The sequence below is a fragment of the Canis aureus genome, chromosome 19 (genome assembly GCF_053574225.1).
Source record: "Canis aureus isolate CA01 chromosome 19, VMU_Caureus_v.1.0, whole genome shotgun sequence".
Taxonomy (NCBI): Eukaryota; Metazoa; Chordata; class Mammalia; order Carnivora; family Canidae; genus Canis; species Canis aureus.
In genome coordinates, this window is record NC_135629.1 from 44,959,336 (window position 1) to 44,980,195 (window position 20,860).

General features: G+C 45.0%; 1 protein-coding gene and 1 long non-coding RNA gene across 12 annotated transcripts in view; one reads left to right on the forward strand and one right to left on the reverse strand.

The window, feature by feature from the left end:
* GATAD2A (GATA zinc finger domain containing 2A) overlaps positions 1–20,860 on the reverse strand; it is a 117,131-nt gene that overhangs the window by 61,742 nt on the left and 34,529 nt on the right. For 5 of the 10 annotated variants that reach the window (XM_077859260.1, XM_077859254.1, XM_077859252.1 and 2 more), the window contains exons 1-2: positions 7,407–7,501; positions 4,418–4,544 (exon numbers count right to left, since the gene is read on the reverse strand). Coding sequence is in view for 8 of the 10 variants with exons in the window: in XM_077859254.1 (XP_077715380.1) it covers positions 4,418–4,531 (114 nt within the window). In the remaining 2 variants the exon portion in view is untranslated. Of the gene's footprint in view, positions 1–4,417; positions 4,545–7,406; positions 7,502–14,422; positions 14,572–20,860 lie in introns of those variants that run through there. The other 5 variants (XM_077859258.1, XM_077859255.1, XM_077859256.1 and 2 more) reach the window with 3 other exon arrangements.
* The window catches only part of LOC144290250 (uncharacterized), a 59,643-nt gene continuing 46,158 nt past the window's right edge, over positions 7,376–20,860 (forward strand). For both annotated transcript variants that reach the window (XR_013358021.1, XR_013358020.1), the window contains exon 1: positions 7,376–7,530. This is a non-coding gene — a long non-coding RNA (uncharacterized LOC144290250). The remainder of the gene's footprint in view (positions 7,531–20,860) is intronic.

Sequence of the window (20,860 nt, forward strand, 5' to 3'; positions counted from 1 at the left end):
TCAAGTTCATTACAGACTTCACACTGCCTAAAACCAAAACAACACACACTATGGTTTTAGATTAACACACTCCCAGGAATGTGCCACCTGCCTCAGTCTTACAGGTGTTTTACTCATTCATTCATCCAAATAACTGCCTGGTTTCTACCAGGAACCAGGGGCTGACTGGTCCAACATGGACACTCCTGGGGGGTTCCAATGACAGGCCTCCTTCCAGGAAACCCTGGGAAGATACACAAGGAGGCGGGTGGGCGGACAGTGGACACAGAGTGAGGTCCCTTCCACTCTGAGAGTTGCAGTGATCCCAGGATCAAACCATCTACTTTATCCACTCCTGATTGCCTATGGCTGCTATGGACAGATGAGGAGAGATTGTTTTCTAATCAAAAATATATCATGTCACAAAACAAAGTATAGGATATCATAGTCAAAGTATTGAGGTAAAGAAGCACATGTAGTGATAAAATGAGAACTCCAAGTACTGGGAAGGGAAGCCAGAGGTTCAGGGAAAGGAAAGTGCCATCAGCATTACAGTGCATCAGGTAGAAACCAGAATGCCTGATTCGCCTCAGTTTCCTTACCTGTGAAATGGGAATAGCACCCAGGCTATCACTAATGCTCTCTGAAGGCTCCATGAAAGGTAGCTGTGAGTATTATTACAGAAAGGTTATAATCAGGCTATTCCACCTGACAGGCCTCCAGCCACAGACCCTCACAACAATTCCAGCATCGCTGCTGAAGGTTTTCTGCTTGAATTTAACCAAAAGAGGCCACCACCCTCACTTTTATAAACTGCTCTTTCTCTTTGGTGACATATGCCACAAAGCTCCCTGAGTGAATGCCTAGGTTAAGCCCATTTTTCAAATTTTTGATCATGGAAAACTGCAAACATACCCACAGAAGTAGCAAGAGCGTGACTCATAGTGCACATGCACTATCCAGGCTGTAGGTCTTCCACACTTAGCCTTCCCCACACTCTATAACCTCATGTGAAGCAATTTCTACACAGCATTCATTTTATGAAGGACCTGGTCCGTATTTATCTCTACAACACGAACAAATAACAATCTCATGAGCTAACTTCCAATAATTTAACAAAAAGCATTTCTCAATCTCCATCAGTCATGTTCAGTTGAAATCTATAGGTACCCACCAACCTTTCCTTTCAACCATACATTTATTTATCCTGTTTCCCACCGTCAGGTTTGCTGATGGCATCCCTGTGGTATAATGCAACATGCCCGTAATTTACTATCAACTAGATTTTGAGGCCCAACCAAGCACACATCATTCCTAAAGCACACACACCCTTCTTGGGAACAGGCAGCCACTGAGGATAAGTGTCTGAAAAAAATTTTTTTTTTTTTAAGATTTATTTATTCATGAGAGACACACAGAGAGGCAGTGATATAGGCAGAGAGAGAAGCAGGCTCCCCACAGGGAACCTAATGTGGGACTTGATCCCAGGACCCAGGGATCACCACCTGAGCCAAAGACAGATGCTCAACCACTAAGCCACCCAGGAAGCCCAGGTGCCTGAAAATTTATAAGCTTATAATCCCATCTTTTTAAAGATTTTATTTATTTATTCATGAGACACACACAAACACACAGAGGCAGAGACACAGGCCGAAGGAGAAGCAGGCTGCATGCAGGGAGCCTGATGTGGGACTTGATCCTGGGACTCCAGGATCACGCCCTGGGCCAAAGTCAGGCACTAGACCGCTGAGCCACCCAGGAATTCCCAATCCCATCATTTCAATTAGCCAGAATGTGTTAATAGTTGCACTATCCACTAGCCACATGTGGCCATTTAAATAGGCTAAAATTAAAATGAAAATTTGACTTCTTTGAACTATTCCAGGTGCCACAATGGACAGTGAGGGTACAGAGAGTTCTACGAAGTTCTGTAGAGCAGCACTGACCTGTGAGGGGAACTTGTTCTCACCCACTATTTTGTTCCTCAAGAATTCAGTCCATAGAAAAGAGAAAGGATAAATGCTAATTTCTCTCCATTTATCAGTTTCTGAAATAAACTGGTTCCCTAGCACCTTCCAAAGGGGACCAGTGAGTTTCTTCCTCTCCTGTGAGCACCAACATAAATAAACCTATGGATTTATTTTATTAACACATCTGATGCTCCAACTCAGTAATCCATTCTTATGGGACACCTGTCCCATCCTTGGTAGTCTTATACAATCAGGATATTTCCAATGTAAATTCAGAATTAAAACATTTTAACTTAAGTGCTTTGATTTTATACTCGTATTTTTCTTTGGTACTGAAAATTCTGGTTCTTATAGACAATAGTTACTTGCTTTCTCCTATAATACAGTTGTCCCCACTTATCCACCATTTCAGTTACCTGCGACCAATCACGGTCCAGGAGTGGATGATCCTCTGGCATACCATTAGAAGTCAATAGTAGCTTAATGCTATGTCACAATGTCTACATCATTCACCTCACTTCATCCCCTCTCACATAGGCATTTTATCATCTCACATCATCCCAAGAAGGGTGAATACAGTACTAAGATATTTTGAGAGAGAGACACCACGTTCCACAACTTTTATTTCAGTATACCCATAATAGTTCTATTATTAGTTATTGTTGTCAATTTCTTACTGGCCCTAACTTATATATTAAATTTTATCATAAGTATATATGTATAGGAAAATTCATAGTATATACAGGGTTTGACAATCTCTGCATTTTCAAGCATCCCATCAAGGATGGTCCTGGAAAATATCCTTGTAGGGAAGGGGGCACTACTGTATATAACACTAAGACTATTGGTATTATTAACCTAAAACCAAAAAGAATTCCTAAAATAGTTAATGATTTTTTAAAAGAAGTTTTTACCCTTATGGCATATCACACTAAAACGCTTACAGTCTAACTACAATGTTTAAAAAGTCTAGGGGATTCCTGGGTGGCTCAGCAGTTCAGCACCTGCCTTTGGCCCAGGGCGTGATCCTGGAGTCCTGGGATCGAGTCCCGCATCAGGCTCCTGGCAGGGAGCCTGCTTCTCCCTCTGCCTGTGTCTCTGCCTCTATCTATGTCCATCATGAATAAATAAATAAAATCTTAAAAAAAAAAAAAAAAAAGTCTAGCAAAGGAAATCCTCTCTCAGAGGTCAAGTCACCAATTTAAGTCACAACTGACATACACCTAGATTCATATAAATTTCCTTTTGTTTTTTTAGGGGCTGCTTCTCTTCCCCTCCTCATAACATGCGCCATACTTTTGTTTATAATTATGTAAAACACCCATCTGGTACTACATAGAAAAGAAAGCCAGAGACATCTTCTGGTAACCTTCTCCCCTCTCAGCCCTCCTCCCAGAAAGGACTATGTTCATTTATGGTTTAGATTTCCTGTATTTAAAAATAAAATACAAGCAAACACACACACACACACACACATACATCCATAGCCCCCCACCTTCTCTTGGATAGGTAAATGTGCTACATACATCTCTTCATCCTCCACCTTGTTTTTTCCACTTATTTCACCCTAGAAATCCTGTCACCATGACATGAGGACATCCTCCTTCCTTCCTTCAGGGGCTTGACGCCATCCCACCAGGGGATCCACCCCCATTGTCTCCAACCCCAACTGACAAACATCTAAGTCATTTCCAGTTTTGCTACTTCAGAATGTTGTAATGAACATCCTTGTCACAATTCTTATTTTGACACTGTATCTTTGTGATACCTTTCCAGAACTGGAATTTTTGGAGCAAAGGGTAAGCAAATCTCTAAGGAGTTGTGAACCTCTAAAAAAGCAACATATGGCAGTGCCTGATTTCCACCAACAGATTGGTATTCACCTCTGGGGACAAAAAGTCAGAAATGTTGTCTTGAGGAAGCTTTAAAGAACATTATTCTTAATATCAGAAAGACATGAGCATCTTCCATAGCTTGGTTACGGCTATCTGCATTCATGGTCTTTGTGAACTGTTTTTCTATAAGCCATACTCATTTTTAATCCTTAACACCCAACATAAGGCTAGTCATTCAGCACATGAGCAGTGTGCTCAACAAACAGAGCTCCTGACAAGCAAAACTTGAAGGGTGGATGCTACATCCAAATCCATTAGCCTAAGCAGGCAGTCTGACCCAAGGCGTGCACACATGCAACTGCATACAAGGTGGGGCATTGTGTGGGGGCTGTGTGTATACCTTAGGGCTCCCTGGGAGCCTACCCTCCTCCTCATCTGTGCCCATTGAGTCCTGAGTGGCAGGAATGGGGAGACCCTAGCTGATCACAAGCCATGATTTAACTGAAAAGTGGGTGTGAGGTGGTATTAACCAGAGAAAACCCAAAATCAATCAATTTGCTGAGGTGACTTATATCCCACAACAAAAAGTATAAGCTGGGGGATCCCTGGGTGGCTCAGTGGTTTAGCGCCTGCCTTGGGCTCAGGGCGTGATGCTGGATTCCCAGGATCGAGTCCCACGTCGGGCTCCCTATGGGAGCCTGCTTCTCCCTCTGCCTGTATCTCCGCCTCTCTCTCTGTGTCTCTCATGAATAAATAAAATCTTTAAAAAGATAAAAAAGATAAAAGATAAAAAGATTTTAAAAATTTAAAAATCTTTTAAAAAGTATAAGCTGACATATTTATAAATCTTAAGAAATTCAAGAGTGTTTTTGCCTGTCTGACATTATACATCACATGCCATAACTGTTCATAGACTGTCCCTTTCCCATCAAGCCCCTCCATGCACTGGATGGGGAGGGCAGGGTCAGAAAGAATACCTAGGATGACTTCCAGGAGTTTAAATTCCCAAACCAACTGCTTCTAATGCTATGGGAAGCAGATTTCTTTCTTTCTTTTTCTTTCTCTTTCTTTCCTCTTTTCCATTCATTCATTCATTCATTCATTCAGCAAGTACTTACTACTTCTGAGTTAACCAAGGACAGGAAAGAGGCAGGAGCACCTACCCTAGGACTTCAGAGAACCCTAAGCCAGCCCACTGCCTTCAGAAAATGACCTGAGCTATAGGACAAAGGCAATCACTAACTCCAGTGGGCTGGCCTTCAAGTGAGACCTTTTTCAGATGTAAAGTTCTTTGATTTTTTTTTAAAGATTTATTTATTTATGATAGACAGAAAGAGAGAGAGAGAGAGGCAGAGACACAGGAGGAGGGAGAAGCAGGCTCCACGCAGGGAGCCCGACAAGGGACTCGATCCCGGGACTCCAGGATCGCGCCCTGGGCCAAAGGCAGGCACTAAACCACTGAGCCACCCAGGAATCCCCAAGTTCTTTGATTTTTAAACACTAATGTCTAAAGGTAGCCTGTCAATACCCAAGTGCCAGGCCCACTCTGGGATGTCCCACTACTCCACCAGCACCAGGTAACAAGCCACCAGAACCAGGTAACAAGTATCATCAACACTGATGATCCTCAACTAGCTCTAAGAAACCAGCACAGATTTTAGGTCACTTCTGTTTCCAGAAAACCCTGGGAGCCTCAGGCAGTGCTGGGGAATATAGAATGGTGCAGGTGTCATGACAACAGTCTGTCAGGTCCTCAAAAAGTTCAACCGTTACCATATGACCCAGCAATTCCACTCCTAGGTATATACTCAAAGGAATCAAAAACACATCCACACAAATTGTATACACAAATGTTTATAGCAGCACTATTCACAATTGCCAAAAAGTAGAAACAGCCCAAATTTATCCCAGATGAATGAATAAGTGGTCCTTCCATGTAACGGAATCACTACTCAGCCATAAAAGAGCATGAAGCAATGAATCATGCTACAACGTGGATGAACCTCAAAAACTACAACGAGAGAAGCCAGACACACAAGGTTATATATCATGTGACTCGGTTGATAGGAAATGTTCAGAACAGGCAAATGCATAGACACAAAGCAGATTAGAGGGAGAGGGAGGATAAGGAGTGACAGCTAATGAGGATGGAGTTTCTTTTTGGGGTATAAGTGTTCTGAAACTAGATAGAGGTGATGGTTGTACAACTTTTATATATACAAAAAAACAAAATCACTAAATTATATACTATAAATGTGTGAACTGTATGGTAGACAAATTATATCTTGAGTGTTTAAAAACATTTTTTAAAGCACTGGTAAAGCTTGTTTTTGTCAGGAAAGCATTCTGGAAATATTTTCCCACTACCAGGATACTTGACCATGTTCATGGGTTTTGGTTTTTGTTTTGTTTTTTTGCTAGATGTAAATAAGAGCTATAAACCAATCCCAACTCTCGCCAAGAAGCAGGTGAATCGGGCAGCCTGGGTGGCTCAGCGGTTTAGTGCTGCCTTCAGCCCAGGGTGTGATCCTGGAGACCCAGGATCGAGTCCCACGTCAGGCACCTTGCAAGGAGCCTGCTTCTTCCTCTGCTTCTTCTCTCTCTCTCCTGTGTTTCTCATGAATAAATAAATAAAATCTTAAAAAAAAAAAAAGGGCAGGTGAATCCAGGTGTGACTGGTTCTCACCCTATGCAGCTTTGGCGCTGTTATAGGGGCGTACACTCTCCTCAGCAAGTCACCAGCTGGCTGGCCTATAAGAGGAAGCAGCTGATCAACCGAGGAGTCTCCAAGCTGCCTTCTAGGTTCTAACTCTCAGTTCTACATTATTCTCCAGATAGACAGTCCTGGGCCAAAATGTGACTGGCCAGACAACAATCCCACCCAGGTGTCAAGATCTGTCCTGCTGGGTTCTGATAGCCCTTGAGAGTCAACTTGAGAGCCCTAAGCAGGGGGTGAGACCGGCTCAGTTTCCTCACAGGCGTGCTTAAGTAGGGGTGAGCAGTTCCAAGCACCAGTGCAGGGGCCTGTGCCACTGACAGTGGTCAGGGTAAAATTCTATCATTTTGGTCACTGTTGGGAAATCACAAAAATGGCCTGAGGGCAAAGGCCACCTGACCAGGATTATCCTCTACTCCTGATACTCCCAGGAAGGTTTATTCCATTCAGGCCTGGGCTTTTCAAGTGAACCCTGAGACACAAAGGGAGAGCAAATGGCCTCCCTGGAAGCAACAGGCAGGGCCTGGGTGATCCCATGGTGACAGCCCAGTACACAGTCCTAGAGGGACTTGCCTCCCTCCATTTCCTCTAGGAGGTGGCTATAAGCATCTGAAGCAGTGCTTAGTTTCTTTCTTTTTTTTTTTTTAAAAGATTTCATTTTATTTATTCATACGAGACACAGAGAGACAGAGAAAAAGAGACACAGGCAGAGGGAGAAGCAGGCACCATGCAGAGAGCCTGATGTGGGACTCCAGGATCATGCCCTGGGCTGAAGGCAGGTGGCAAACCGCTAGAGCTACCCAGGGATCCCCACAGTGCTTAGTTTCAAATGTCCATGGAGCTGATTGAGGCTTGCTGGGCAAGTTAAGAGTCTTCCTTCCACAGGTACCGATCCCAAACACTCACCTGGCTTCTGTGCATGGGAGGCCTGGTCCTACCAGCTGGCCATGGCGGCAGCTACGTCAAAGGCAACTTGTGTCAACGTGCTGACCAACCTGAAGGACAGAAAAAGAAATACTGAGTTTCCAAGGCAAGTTTCTGAAATATATAGACAATTTTCAGTGTCCCCCACCCCTGTAATTACATAGCAAAATTTTATATTTCAACCACAGCTATGCCTCTGCTACCTTCCACAGGGGGGCAGGCTGAGGAAATAAATTTCTATCACTCTCTGACCTATGACCTGATATAGTACTAACCAATAAACACTAGCACCCAAAAAACTGACTACAGCAATATGGACAGAGATAAGAGGTGGTAATAAACAGCCACATGCCAATATACTGAATACACAGAAAATGGTTCAATGTTTTGGTTACAACAGTAATAACATTAACAGCAGAAATAGTTATATCTAGAATTTAATAGGTACTCAGTAGTGAGTTCCAGTTACCATGCTAAAACGCCCTATCTCTTTGAATCCCCAAGACAATCTTAGGGTTATGCAATCATTTCCATTTTACACATAAAGGAACCGATTTGTATAATATTCAGGAATTTGCCCCGAATCACCCAGGTCTCCCTCTACAGACATGACCCTCTTTGCTCCCTGGTCCAAACCACCCACCATTCCAAGCAGTGTAGGGTTTGCCTTCAAAAAGATGAAGATGCAGTGTGCCTGCAACCTGGCAGACTTTACCTCCAAAGGGCAACTCAAAGTTTTATGCTGAGGATCATTTTCACAGGGATTATAAAACAACTGCCCAGTGAGAAAGAGCGAGCTGCCTGTTTTACAGACAGGAAAATTAAGGATCAAGAATGTTCAGAACTCTCTCAAGGTCATAGAGACAATGTGGCCCCAGGACTTCCCCCTCTTTTGTGACATCAGACATGCAGGGCTCCACCCACAGAGGCTAAACCTAGAGAACCAGCCAAATCCCAGGGCAGTGCTGTCAGTTGTAGCTTGCAGAATACTGTATCACCTCAGTTGTCATTCTTTGCACCCACATGACTACCAGGAGCTTGGCTCTGATATGAAACCTTTATTTTTAAACTGGGTTCACAGCAATTCACAGTTCACGGATAGTGAGAAACACTTCCACAGGAGAACTTGCAAAATAAGCAAGTATCAGTGAACTCTATGGAAAGACCTTTGGGCACCAAGGAGCACATGGCATCCTCCTCCGTGAGGCCCAGCACTAGCTGCAGCCACCACCTGGGCTAGTTCCTGGGGAGGGGGGTACTTCCTGTCGCTGTTTCTTGGCCCCATTCAGAACAACAACAACAACAAAAAACCAGTGGACATTGTTAATCCTAGTTCTTTCAGATCTCCTGAGCCATGGCCTCACTCTGCCACAAAGAGGGAACACCTACCCTGAATCTTCAGAAATAGGGTCAATACAAGTCAGCAATATTTCCACACAGATTTTTAAAAATCCATTTAAAATAGCATAAATATGAAATACTTAAATTTTTAAAGAAACCAAAATTTAGGGTGGCTCAGCGGTTTAGCGCCGCCATCAGTCCAGAGCGTGATCCTGGAGACAGGGATTGAGTCCCACATCAGGCTCCCTGTATGGAGCCTGCTTCTCCCTCTGCCTGTGTCTCTGCCCCCCCCTCCCTCTCATGAGTAAATAAATAAAACCTTAAAAGAAATGTACCCTTATTTATTTTGGAATAAATAGGGCACACACAGAGGAAAGGGCAGAGGGAGAGGAGAGAACCCTTGGGCAGACTCCCAACTGAGTGCAGACCCAAAGTGGGGCTCCGTCCCAGGATCCTAAGATCATGACCTAAGCCAAAATCAAGAGTCAGACACTTAACCAACACCACCCAGGCACCCCAGGATATGTTTAATTTTTTAAAAGATGTTCAAGGCCTATAAAAATGCAACTACAATAAGACATCACTGAGAGAAATGAAGGAAAATCTAAATGGAGAGATGTCTTGTCCATAGGTGTCAATACACCCCCAAATTGATCCAGATTGAATACAGTCCCAATAAAAAATCCCCAGTATGTTTTTGGGTTTTTTTTTTTGTAGAAAAAACAATCTGATTCTATTTTTTTTTTTAATTTTTAAAGATTTTTTATTTATTAGAGACAGAGAGAGAGAGAGAAACAGGCAGAGGGAGAAGCAGGCTCCATGCAGGGAGCGTGACGTGGGACTCGATCCCGGGTCTCCAGGATCACACCCTGGGCAGAAGGCAGCGCTACCGCTGAGCCACCGGGGCTGCCCAATAATCTGATTCTAAATTTACACGAAGATGCTAAGGACCTAGAATAATGAGAACAATTGAAAAAGAGGAACAAATTTGGAGGACTTACTCTATCTGATTTCAAGACTTACCATAAAACTACAGTAACCAACTGGAACCTGGGTGGTTCAGTCAGTAAAGCATCCGACTCTTGATTTTGGCTCGGGTCTCGGATCATGATCTCAGGGTTGTGAGATCAAGCCCCACATTGGGCTCTGCAATGGGCTTAGAGACTGCTTTAGATGCTCCTCTCCCTCTGCCTCTCTCAGGACAGTGTGACAAAGACTGTCAGTCAAGAGATGGATGAACAGAATATACCTATGCACCGTGTACAACTGATTTTCGACAAAGAACCAGTATCCTACTCTGCAAGACCACAAGACACACTGGATGACATTTTCTTGGACAGTTTAACCCTGCAAGGAAAAAGGCCATCTTAATGTGTCATCACAACATACAGAGTGCATCATGGGATAGAATGCAATGTCCAAGACTCTCACACTCAAACACAGCTTTCCCCATTTCAGGTCACAGCAAACCCAGTCTTTCAGCTGCTCAGATTAAAAGCTGGAGTTGTCCTCTTGATAAGACTACTCCACTATCCAGTCCATCAGGGACTGCCATTAGTCAGTCCCTGCATTTGGTTCTGCCATCAAACACATCTAAAGCCCAACAGCTTCTTGTACCTCTGCTGGGCACACCGGGTTTGGTGTTTGCTGAGTGAAGTACTATCGTCTCCTGGCCCCGGAGGACTCTCTGGTGCCCACCCTGCTCATCCCTGCCTCAGCCATTTGGCTTCCTGGTCATGCCTCCAACACATCAGGCAACCCCCTACCTTTGGGTCTTTTCATGTTTTAAACGAAATCCCAGATATTTTATCATTTTAACAATCACTTCTTCAACTGGCATCCCAAATTGAAAATGACCTTTGACAACATAACTACCACATAATAATCCCTAAATGTCAGCAAACATCCAGTTCATATTCAGCTTCACACAGTTTCTCAGAAATGTCTGTGTATGGCCTGTTCTAACAGGAGCTGCTACGGTGTTTGTACTACACCTGCTCCCTCAGCCTCAATCACTCTCACCCCACAGATGGCAGACCCTTCCATGTCCCTCCTGCTCAAGTCACTGCTCAAAATGTCTCTGCAGAGGCCCACCCTGCTCCTTCTCTCCCACAGGCCTAGCCTCCCTGCATACTCCACATTATGCAGCTACTCTGTTTGTGGACTTTCTCACCCAATAAAAACGTAAATGCCACAAGGAAAGGGGTGTCTTGTCTGCCTGATGCGTGATTTTATTTCACGCACATACCAGGTGCCTGGTAAATATTTATTTGAATGAATGGGTGGGGATGATTTAACATTGAAGAAGTAGGAACCTATCTGAGGATCCCACACACCAACAGTCCCTCCATTCAAATTGTGTGAAATTCACAAAGGAGTGGAAACCAAGTGGAGATCACTTAGCACCATCAAAACTAGGAGCATTTCTCTGAAATAAACTGTAGTTGTTTTTTACGATACATCATCTGGACTGTTTTGCCATCCACTTGCACTGGCTCGGTTGAAAGAGCTTTTACTGTTTTTATTTCCAACCCATACATTTAAAACAGTATCAAGTAACCCTTAAGTACACAATTACCAACTCATAAGAGACTCTTCTACTCCCTTGATAAATCGTTATGGCTTGGCTTTGACCCCACACCTGGGAAAAACGCACACCCACGTGCACACACATACACACACCACCTCAACTCTGCAACCCACCCAAACACAATGATTTCTCAGTCAAAGGGAGATCACACTTGGTAAGAAGGTAGCCATGGTAATTTACATGAAATCAAGTCACTGCACTTTGGGGAACAGAAGTCCTTTGTTGCCATTTCATCCTCTCTAGCTCAGGCAAGTGAGGTTGGCTCCCTTTAAACTTGAGGGGAGGAGCACTGGCCAAGAACTGGCTGTTGTCTGGGGAACTCCAGTTCTGAGGATACGCTCCAGTTACAGTTACAGTACCCAAGGCCAACACAGGGATGGGTCTCTGGGGCCACAGTCATCTGACCACGAAGTCTGGGCTCTCCAAGGCACCCCCCAAGCCCTATGGAAGCTATACACCCCTGGTCTCCTTCTACTACCACCAAACTCACCAAACATTTGTGCAATCTAAAAATTCTTCAACTGTATCTGTAACCAAATATTTACCACCCTGGCTCTAATCCAGTTCTGGAAACACAACATTAGGCCAAAACTCCAGGATGGAATCTAACAATATCCTTTCACCTTCTCCCACCTCTAAGTTCACAAAGTATACTTGGTCCATGAAAACTGAGTGCTCCTGAAGAAAAAATGTTACCCAGCCCCTCCCTGGCAAAGGTCTTAGCGACTGCACCACCAAATTATCAATGAGGGAATTCCCTGGTCAGCTCTATCAGAAAGGGAGAAACTGAGGCTGGACAACAGTAAAGCATCACAAGCAAGCCCAGAGGTCATACTGCTCCACGTGCTGGCTGGCTAGGGAATGATTAATTTGGGCCAACGATTCCACTTTCTAATCCGGGGTCTTCAAACTTGCCTGCGCTGTCCTGGCAAACAGTATTCCTGGAATACAGCCACACCCACCCAAGTATGTACTGTCCACAGCTGCTTCCATCTATAAGGCAGAACTGAGTAACAGCAACAGAGACAGTACAGCCCCAGAAGCTGAAAACATGGACTACCTGATCCTTGAAAGCAGGAGGAAACTGCAGCCCTGACAGGCTGTGCTGAGTATCAAAGGGACAGAGATGACCCAGACAGAGTGGCACACCACAACAAAAAGTCAGGACACAGGCACACCAAGGAGATGCTCCAGCTTTGTATCAGCCCCAGGGCACAAAGCAGTATCTGCTCTCTCCAAAGCATGGAGCCTCATTAACCCTATGTCCCCATGGAGTAGGGGAGAGCATGACTTGGCATACTAGAGAGGTGAGGAACCAGTCCCATGAGGGCCAAGGAGCCAGCAGTGAGGCCAGCTACACAAGCCCGTCCTTGGCAACCAGAACTGGCCTATCTCCACTGGCAAACCTAGTAGGTATCCACTGAGGTTAACAACCAGTATACGCCCTCCAGGCCCCTGATCTGCCCCTGCCTTTCTTCTCTTTGCCATGGTAAGCTATGCCTTCACTGTGAGACTGATCATCCATTCACCACACCCTACCAGTGTAGCCATTCCTAAAGCCCCTCAAGCCCCCCAATGCTTGTTAACGTCTTACCCTGACCTTCGAGGCCCTGCTTGCTTTAGGCCTACAGTGACTCTATGAAGTCATCTGACATGCATGTATATATGTATATACGCACATCACATTTCTGGCTGCAACTACACTAGCCTTGTCTCAATTCTTCATACTACCACATCTAGCCTCTACCACTGGCCCTTTGCACATAGTGTTCCCACCACTGGGAAAGCCCTTCTGTCCTCCCACTCATCCTTCAGACTCAAGCACCTGTTACTCAAGCATCCTCTCCCTTTCCAGTCCCTCCCCCATTCCTTTCTCTATTAGTGAGGACTATAGCCTCAACACTTAGCACAGCTGATCTTGACATTTGACATCCAGCATCCCATTAGGCTCTCTTCTCCAAACACTCTTGAGAAAAAGCAAAGCTCTTGTTCATCTCTTTATCCAATGCCTAATGAAACAGAAGGAGGAAATGGCATCTTCCATCAGTTATAAATACCCAACCACACTATGTTTCCACCATGGAACTGAGGCAAAAACAAAGCAATATAAATATAAACTCTACCCTTAATTAGAATAGCAAGTCAACACCAGGAAGAAGTAACATGGAGATAGGCAAGGCCACAGCACCACCACAACCTCTGGGGGGAAGCTCTCCCCACTCTCTTACGCTGCTGTTTGGAGAAAGGCAAAGAGCTCGGAGAATGGCATTCAGAGGTTCTAGAGGCCTTTACAGCCTTACATCTGGAAAGATTTCCTCTGTCACTGCTGAGAAGCATGAGCTACCCCTGCACTCATGGCACCCACACCCTATACTCCCCTCCTCCTTTCTTATCCTATCCTTAAACCCTCAGCACAGCCTTTCCAACAGATCCCTTTCCTCTCCAAGGCTTCACTCCACCATATCCCCTTTTCCTGGGCATTCCAGGAATCCCTCCCTTTCATACCACCAAACCATCCTGAATGTTCTAGCACTTCCTCCTGATGAATCATTGACTAGCTGCAGGAGCCATCGACCCCTTGGGCAGACCCTCAGGCCTTATGACTATCCTGAGGACCAAGTGACAGGCCCTGGTGCAGGAAGGCTCTCAGAAGCAACTAGCTTTACTTTGAATAGTGTGATTAATGTTGTTCCTCAAAATATTTCAACTCCTATCTAGAGTTTTCACTCTCACCCCCCGGCAGTTGCCCTGTCCAAGTCCACACAGAAGTTCAATACTTCATATAAACCCCCATATTTAAAATGTTTAGGAATCAAATGTCTATATCTATCTAGAGACTTTGGAAAACATCTGAAGTGTTAGTGTAGTTTTTAGCACTGAAGATGCTTGGTGTGTTACATTATTAAAGGACATCCTGAAGAAAATGTCACAAGAACAAAAGAGGAAATAACATCTCTGTTAATAACAAGAACCTGAGAACTGGTGTCTCCCATTCTGTGTATGTGCACCAATATGAGCTATATTAAGGAAATCAGCTGACAAATAGCCATAGGAAAACAAGAAATACCTTCAAGCTCTAAGCCAAGTAGAGAGCTCTACTGGAGCAGAAAAGACCTCAGATTGTTTCTGGACTCTGCTCTCCTAAGTCCCCTGAAGACTCTGAGTCCTGTGTCACTCCACACAGCTGGAGAATGTGTACCCAAGCCCTACCCCTAAGGAGACCAAAGAACACCTACGGAATCCCTGTGCTCCAACATTCCCAAAATGATGTTACAATGAATGTTCTAGAATCACACATATCCATATCTTTTTTTTTTTTTCTTAAACCTCATAGTATCTGGCACAAGTTAAGCCATCAAAATGTGAGTGAGTGCCTTTGTTCTTTTCTCCCTAAACTAACTCTTGGGAAGAAAAAAATACATGCTCATAAAGATGCAGAATATTTCTGAATTCAGAAAGGTTCTGATTGTTTTCACTGTAACAAAATACAGGTAACATCAAGTCGACCGTTTTAGCTATTAAGTGTACGGTTAAGTCCATTCGCACTGTTGTGCAACTATCAACACCAACACCATCCATTTTCAGAACTTTGTCACTTTGCAAAATTGAATCTTTGTCCCCAATTAAACACTCACCATTACATCCACCCCAGCCTCTAGCACATGTCATTCTACTTTTTCTGGACTACTGACTTTCTGAATCTGACTACTCTAGGGGCTTCATGTAAGTGGAATCCTACGGTATTTGTCTTTTTGTGTCTAGGTTATTTCATTCAGCACAACCTCTCTTAAGGTAGAACCACATATATCATTTTAACCCTTTGGAGCCAAAATGTGTATAGAACAAAGCCCATAGACCTTGTGTACCCACAACCAAATGTATGACTCTAGAATACTGCTTTCCCAAACCAGCTAAGTCCCTGACATCCTCCACTTATTAACCAATCCTTCCTTCCACTCTCCAAAGAAACTACACAAAATGGCACTGGAAAAACTTAGAACGGTAAAATGCAAGCAGCACTAGTAACATTACGTCTCAGATGGACTTTAAGTATGCCTATCTCACCCCAGCTCTGACTTCCCATTGCATCCCATCTCTCTGGGATGTATCTCTCCCAGCCCCATCTCACAGACAAAACCCAAGGAAATCAAGCAATGCCTGGTGGGTGAATGGTAAAAATGAGTAGCTCATCTTGGAAATAAACATTTCATAAAATGGAAGCCAGAGAAGACACAGCCCAATTCAAACCTATTCCCTGGAGCACCTGGGCCAGATGTGGTAACACTTATACAGGCCCTCCAGGGGTGCAAGCCCTGAACTCCTGACACAACCAACTCTATACAAGGGAGACCCATGCAACTAGCCCAATCACTGTCAGTGGAAAGGAAACACTGTACCCGCCCCCCTAAAGTTTTAAGCATCAAGCCCACCTATCTTGTGAGGCAGAGCCAGGCCCAGGGGATTCACCACACTGGCTAAATCCATGGATGCTGTCTAGAAAAATAGCATCAAGTGACTCCAACATGAGGTACCCAACACAAAGAGGGAGGGCATTTTATTGCCTATCATTTCAGATAGGAATGCCTAGAGTGCCTTGTCTCTTGGTCAGCTGCTCCAGGAGAGATTAAAAGTAAGAGGAGCAAAAATGATTGTCTGGGGTTCCCTGCCTAGCTAGGTCAAGCAGGTAGTCAGTCAGTCTCCTTTGTAAACACATTATATCCCTGTGTGATCTGTGACTGCAAAACATGCAAAGAATCCTCTTGAGATAACTAAAGAGTGGTGCTGAGTCTCCAGGACCAGTCAAAACAGGAAAATTTGGGAGTAAGGATCACAGAAAGTCCCACCTGCAGAAGACATCGCCTCCATCTATAAGGCAGTCAACAGAAAACCTAATGGCAGCCAGCCTTGTTCCCAAGAACACATCATCCAGGCTGCCTCCATGTCTTACAGCATCTCAATCAGCTGTATTAACTTTATAGCTGGCAGCCAGGTTGTGTTTATCTTCATGTCACAAAATAAAACCTCCAGCCATTCTATTCTTATGCCAAGTTTTCTTTTTTTTTTTTAAAGCAATACCTTATTTATCACAAAGGCAACCTCTTAGAAAGGTTAAGACTCCTTTCACCAGTGGACAGTTATCTTCCATTATCACTGAGGCATCCCAGGCCATAGCCACAGGCACCAAGTGCTTCCTCAACCAGGTCTTGGTGGCCTAGAGCCTGCATGACCATGAGAACAGGAGCAAAGCCACCACCTTCTCCAAGCTGTAAGAACAGCCCCTAAATCAGTAACCTACTCACTCTCATTTGGTGACAACACAGGCACCAACCCTGATCTGCATATTCATGAGCAGAGCAAAGACCAGTAAATTATACTAAGTCTAAGGAGCAGCATAAAGGCCATGGGCTGAGCTGAGTTTACTTCCCTACAGGCCATCTTCCAACAGGCAGTCCTGGTGAGGCAGTACTTCCAACTAGTACACCTGTAACTAATGTAACATTATGTGTCAACTATACTCAAATTTATAGGGGGGTAGGGGGGTAAGCAGATAGACTGCCACAATCTGGTAATCTTCTGCAAGTACTGGCCAATATTTAAAGAACTGTATCTTTCTTTAGATGGGAGAAGGGAAAGCTTTTGTTGTTATTCAAGAGCACCTAGAGGGAGCAGCATTCTAAAGACAGCTCCAAAGTATACATACAAATAAAGACCTGGTCCTAGAAGAAAAGAACTTTAGTCCTGAAATCTAAACAAAATCTACCTACAGTAGTTCACATAACTTCTTTTTGAAAGGTCCAAGACAACTATTTTGGTTGGTCAGCAGCAGTGGTAAGATGGCAGAAATCTCAAAGAAATATAAATGGGGGAGGACCTCCAGCTTCTACCTTTAAACCCCACTCCACCTCCAGCCACCTTCTCACTGCCAAGGAAAGTACCCGCCAGCCATCCTATTATAGCTGGATGAACCTGGAGCCTCAGGCAACCTCATGCCACCTTGATCCCCAAGAAGGGTACTATCTTCTAGCTGGCAATAAGAGACTGAGAATCAGTGACTCCGGTCTATTTAACTGGTAGTTTCCTTTCCCCAAACCTTAAAGATCTGCCTAAATCCAAATCCAGAGGGGCTAGTGAGTACCCAGGCAGGTAACACAGTCGGTGTGTCCAACCACAAACCTTCCAGATGCCCTCGAGTTTCAGACAGGAAGGTGCACTTGGAAGAATTTTGGAAATGCAGTCTGACACTAGGTCTTTAAATACAAAATAATCTATAACCATCTGACCAACCAAGCTTCCCTAAGTGGCAGAATTCAGTTTCTTTGACCATCAGGGCACAGGCCAAATAATCCATCAGGTAACTTTGTTAAGATTTCTATGTAATCTTGGGGGGGATCCCTGGGTAGCTCAGCGGTTTGGCGCCTGCCTTCAGCCCAGGGCATAATCCTGGAGACCCAGGAACGAGTCCCACATCAGGCTCCCTGCATGGAGCCTGCTTCTCTCTCTGCCTGTGTCTGTGTCTCTGCCCACCCCCCCTCTCTGTGTCTCTCATGAATAAATAAATAAAATCTTAAAAAAAAAAAAAAAAGAAGATTTCTATGTAATCTCTACACTCAAAGTGGGACTCAAACTCACTTCCCCAATATCAAAAGTCATACCCTCTACCGACTGAGCCAGGCAGGTACTTTCATCTGGTAACTTGTAAGAAGTGGCTGGAACTGTCCACCAACCACACTGTGGTACTGATGGCCCTGACTAAAGCCACATGGCCAGCCCAAGAGTCCTGAGGCCTTGCAGCAAAGTCCAAGCCAGCGAGCTGGTTCCTGGCTCCAGACGCTTCATCACTGCTGCAAACTCTGATAATGTACCACAACAATCACAAAAACTGCAGGACTAAAATGCTGCAAAATGATAAGAAACTATAACAATGGCAACATCTATCAGTAAATAGTGGCTTACACTACATGTAAGAACATTAAGAACAAATTGAGAAATGGGGGCACATGGGTGGCTCAGTCAGTGTCTGCCTTTGGCTCAGGTCATGATCCCAGAATCGTGGGATTGAGCCTCTCAGCAGTGAGTATGACTCTCCCCTACCTCATTCTCTCTCTCAAGTAAATAAATCTTTTTTAAAAAAGAGAGAAAAGACGTTTGGGTGGCTCAGCGGTTGAGTGTCTGCCTTCGGCTCAGGGTGTGATCCTGAGATCTGGGATCGAGTCCTGCATCGGGCTCCTTGCCAGAAGCCTGCTTCTCTATCTGCCTCTCTCTCTGTGTCTCTCATGAATAAATAAAATCTTTTAAAAAATAAATAATTTTAAAAATTAAGTTAAAAAAAAGAGAAATGATGTAAACAGATGCCATACCTTCCTGACAATACATTCAACAATAGAAGTATGATCAGAGGATGTCAGGAACAGGAGGGGCTCCTGTTCACAGAACCATCAACTGTCTTCACCACTCCCTGCCCTACAGGGTAAACTGAGGTCAAGATGGAGGTGAAGGGGGCAGCCCTGGTGGCTCAGCGGTTTAGAGTTGTCTTCAGCCCAGGGTGTGATCCTGGAGACCTGGGATAGAGTCCCACGTTGGGCTCCCTGCATGGAGCCTGCTTCTCCCTCTCCCTGTGTCTCTGCCTCTGTCTCTCATGAATAAATAAATCTTAAAAAAAAAAAAAAAAGATGGAGGTGAAGGTGAGCTGCAGCTGGCTTCTTTCAGTCATCAGAGTTCACCAGTGTCCGCATGGACACTTCCCATCATGTACCCTCACACGAGTGTCACAGGGAGAGGGAAGAGGAGGGACGAAGAGGAGGATGGGGTAGACACAGAACCCTGCTGGTTAGTTCTACTGACATGGCCCAAGAGCTAGCATCTAAGGAGCAGGAAGGAAACTGCATTGAAGATCAGATGCCTGGCGAACCCTGCTCCAAGTGAAACAAAGTAGCCAAGGCCAAACTGCCGGCACAGAAGCTTTAAGAAGAGTTAAGGGCCTGCCTTCTGGGGTGTAATGGCAAGGAGACCAGAGTCTCTCAATTTGCTTCTGCCTCCAGTCAAACTTCTTAGCATCAAGGAGAACTCTTAGTACTAAAACAGTAGAAGTGTTACAAGATACAATGTAAATGTAACAAAAACTGCCTTAAAAGAAGAAAGTGTAGGGGGAATCCCTGGGTGGCTCAGCAGTTTGGTGCCTGCCTTCCGCCCAGGGCGTGATCCTGGAGTCCCAGGATCGAGTCCCACATCGAGCTTCCTGCATGGAGCCTGCTTCTCCCTCTGCCTGTCTCTCTGCCTCTCTCTCTCTGTCTCTCATGAATAAATAAAATCTTAAAAAAAAAAAAAAAAGTGTAAAGAAATCTGCAAGGGCCACACGTGCTCAGACTGTGCCCTCAATGGGACTTCGCCTGTACCTGAGACTAACCCAAATAAGCTGAAGGCCCCATAAGGCAGGACTCTGCTACACAGAGTCCATGTCCAGCATGGACTGGACTGTCTTTCTTCCGTTTGCACACGCCAGAGTAACTACACGTGTCAGGCTCCACTCTCCACTCTAGCAAGTAGAGCCAGTGGACATGCACATATGCACATACAGGGCCACCGTACACACACAAACACACAGAGACATACAAACATACATGCATATATGCATACACACACCCAAAATCAGCACAATCAGGACCAATACACTTAGGCCACCATGTAGGCACACACTCTGCCTTTGCCTGGAACACACTTTTTCCTCCAGGCAAAGGCACAGTTCTAAACCATCAATTGTTGAAAACACAGACCATACATCCCAGAGAAACACTGTCCTACATGGGGCCAGGTCCAAACAACTTCACTCTAGTGTCTCTGAAGCAGTCTTGCCAAGACAATCCCACCCCAAGGGAGACATCCTGTGGGAAGTCACCCAGGGTCCCAGGCGACCAGCCCTCCCTGTAAGGGAGGTTGCAAGGCCAGCACAGGGTAGAGGGGCAAGGCCATGAGGGCGGTGGCATTCACTCACCTACATCTTTACTGAGCCAGCCTTACAAGGGACCTTCCTGCTTCCTCCAAGGCCCACCCCACTGCCGTGCTCTGCCTCTAGCTGCCTCACACAAACCCATGCCCTATCTAAACATCCAGCACTAAGATCCAGCCTAAGACCCAGGCCCTGCAGATCTGTCCCCAAGACTACAGTGACACTACTGCCAAGGCAGGGGCTCTGTTGTCCCCATGGTCCAAGCCTCCTCCTGAGTGTTCAGGCATCAGTGAGGCAGGAAGGTAAGGGCCTGACTCTTCATTGAGAAAGTGACAGAGTTTCAAACTGCTACAGAAAAGCCCAGACAACAACTTCTTGGACATTGAAAGAATCATCTTTAATATCTTGACAAGAGGGATCCCTGGGTGGCTCAGCGGTTTAGTTTAGCGCCTGCCTTTCGCCCAGGGCGTGATCCTGGAGGCCCGGGATCGAGTCCCACATTGGGCTCCCGGCATGGAGCCTGCTTCTCCCTCTGCCTGTGTCTCTGCCTCTCTCTGTGTG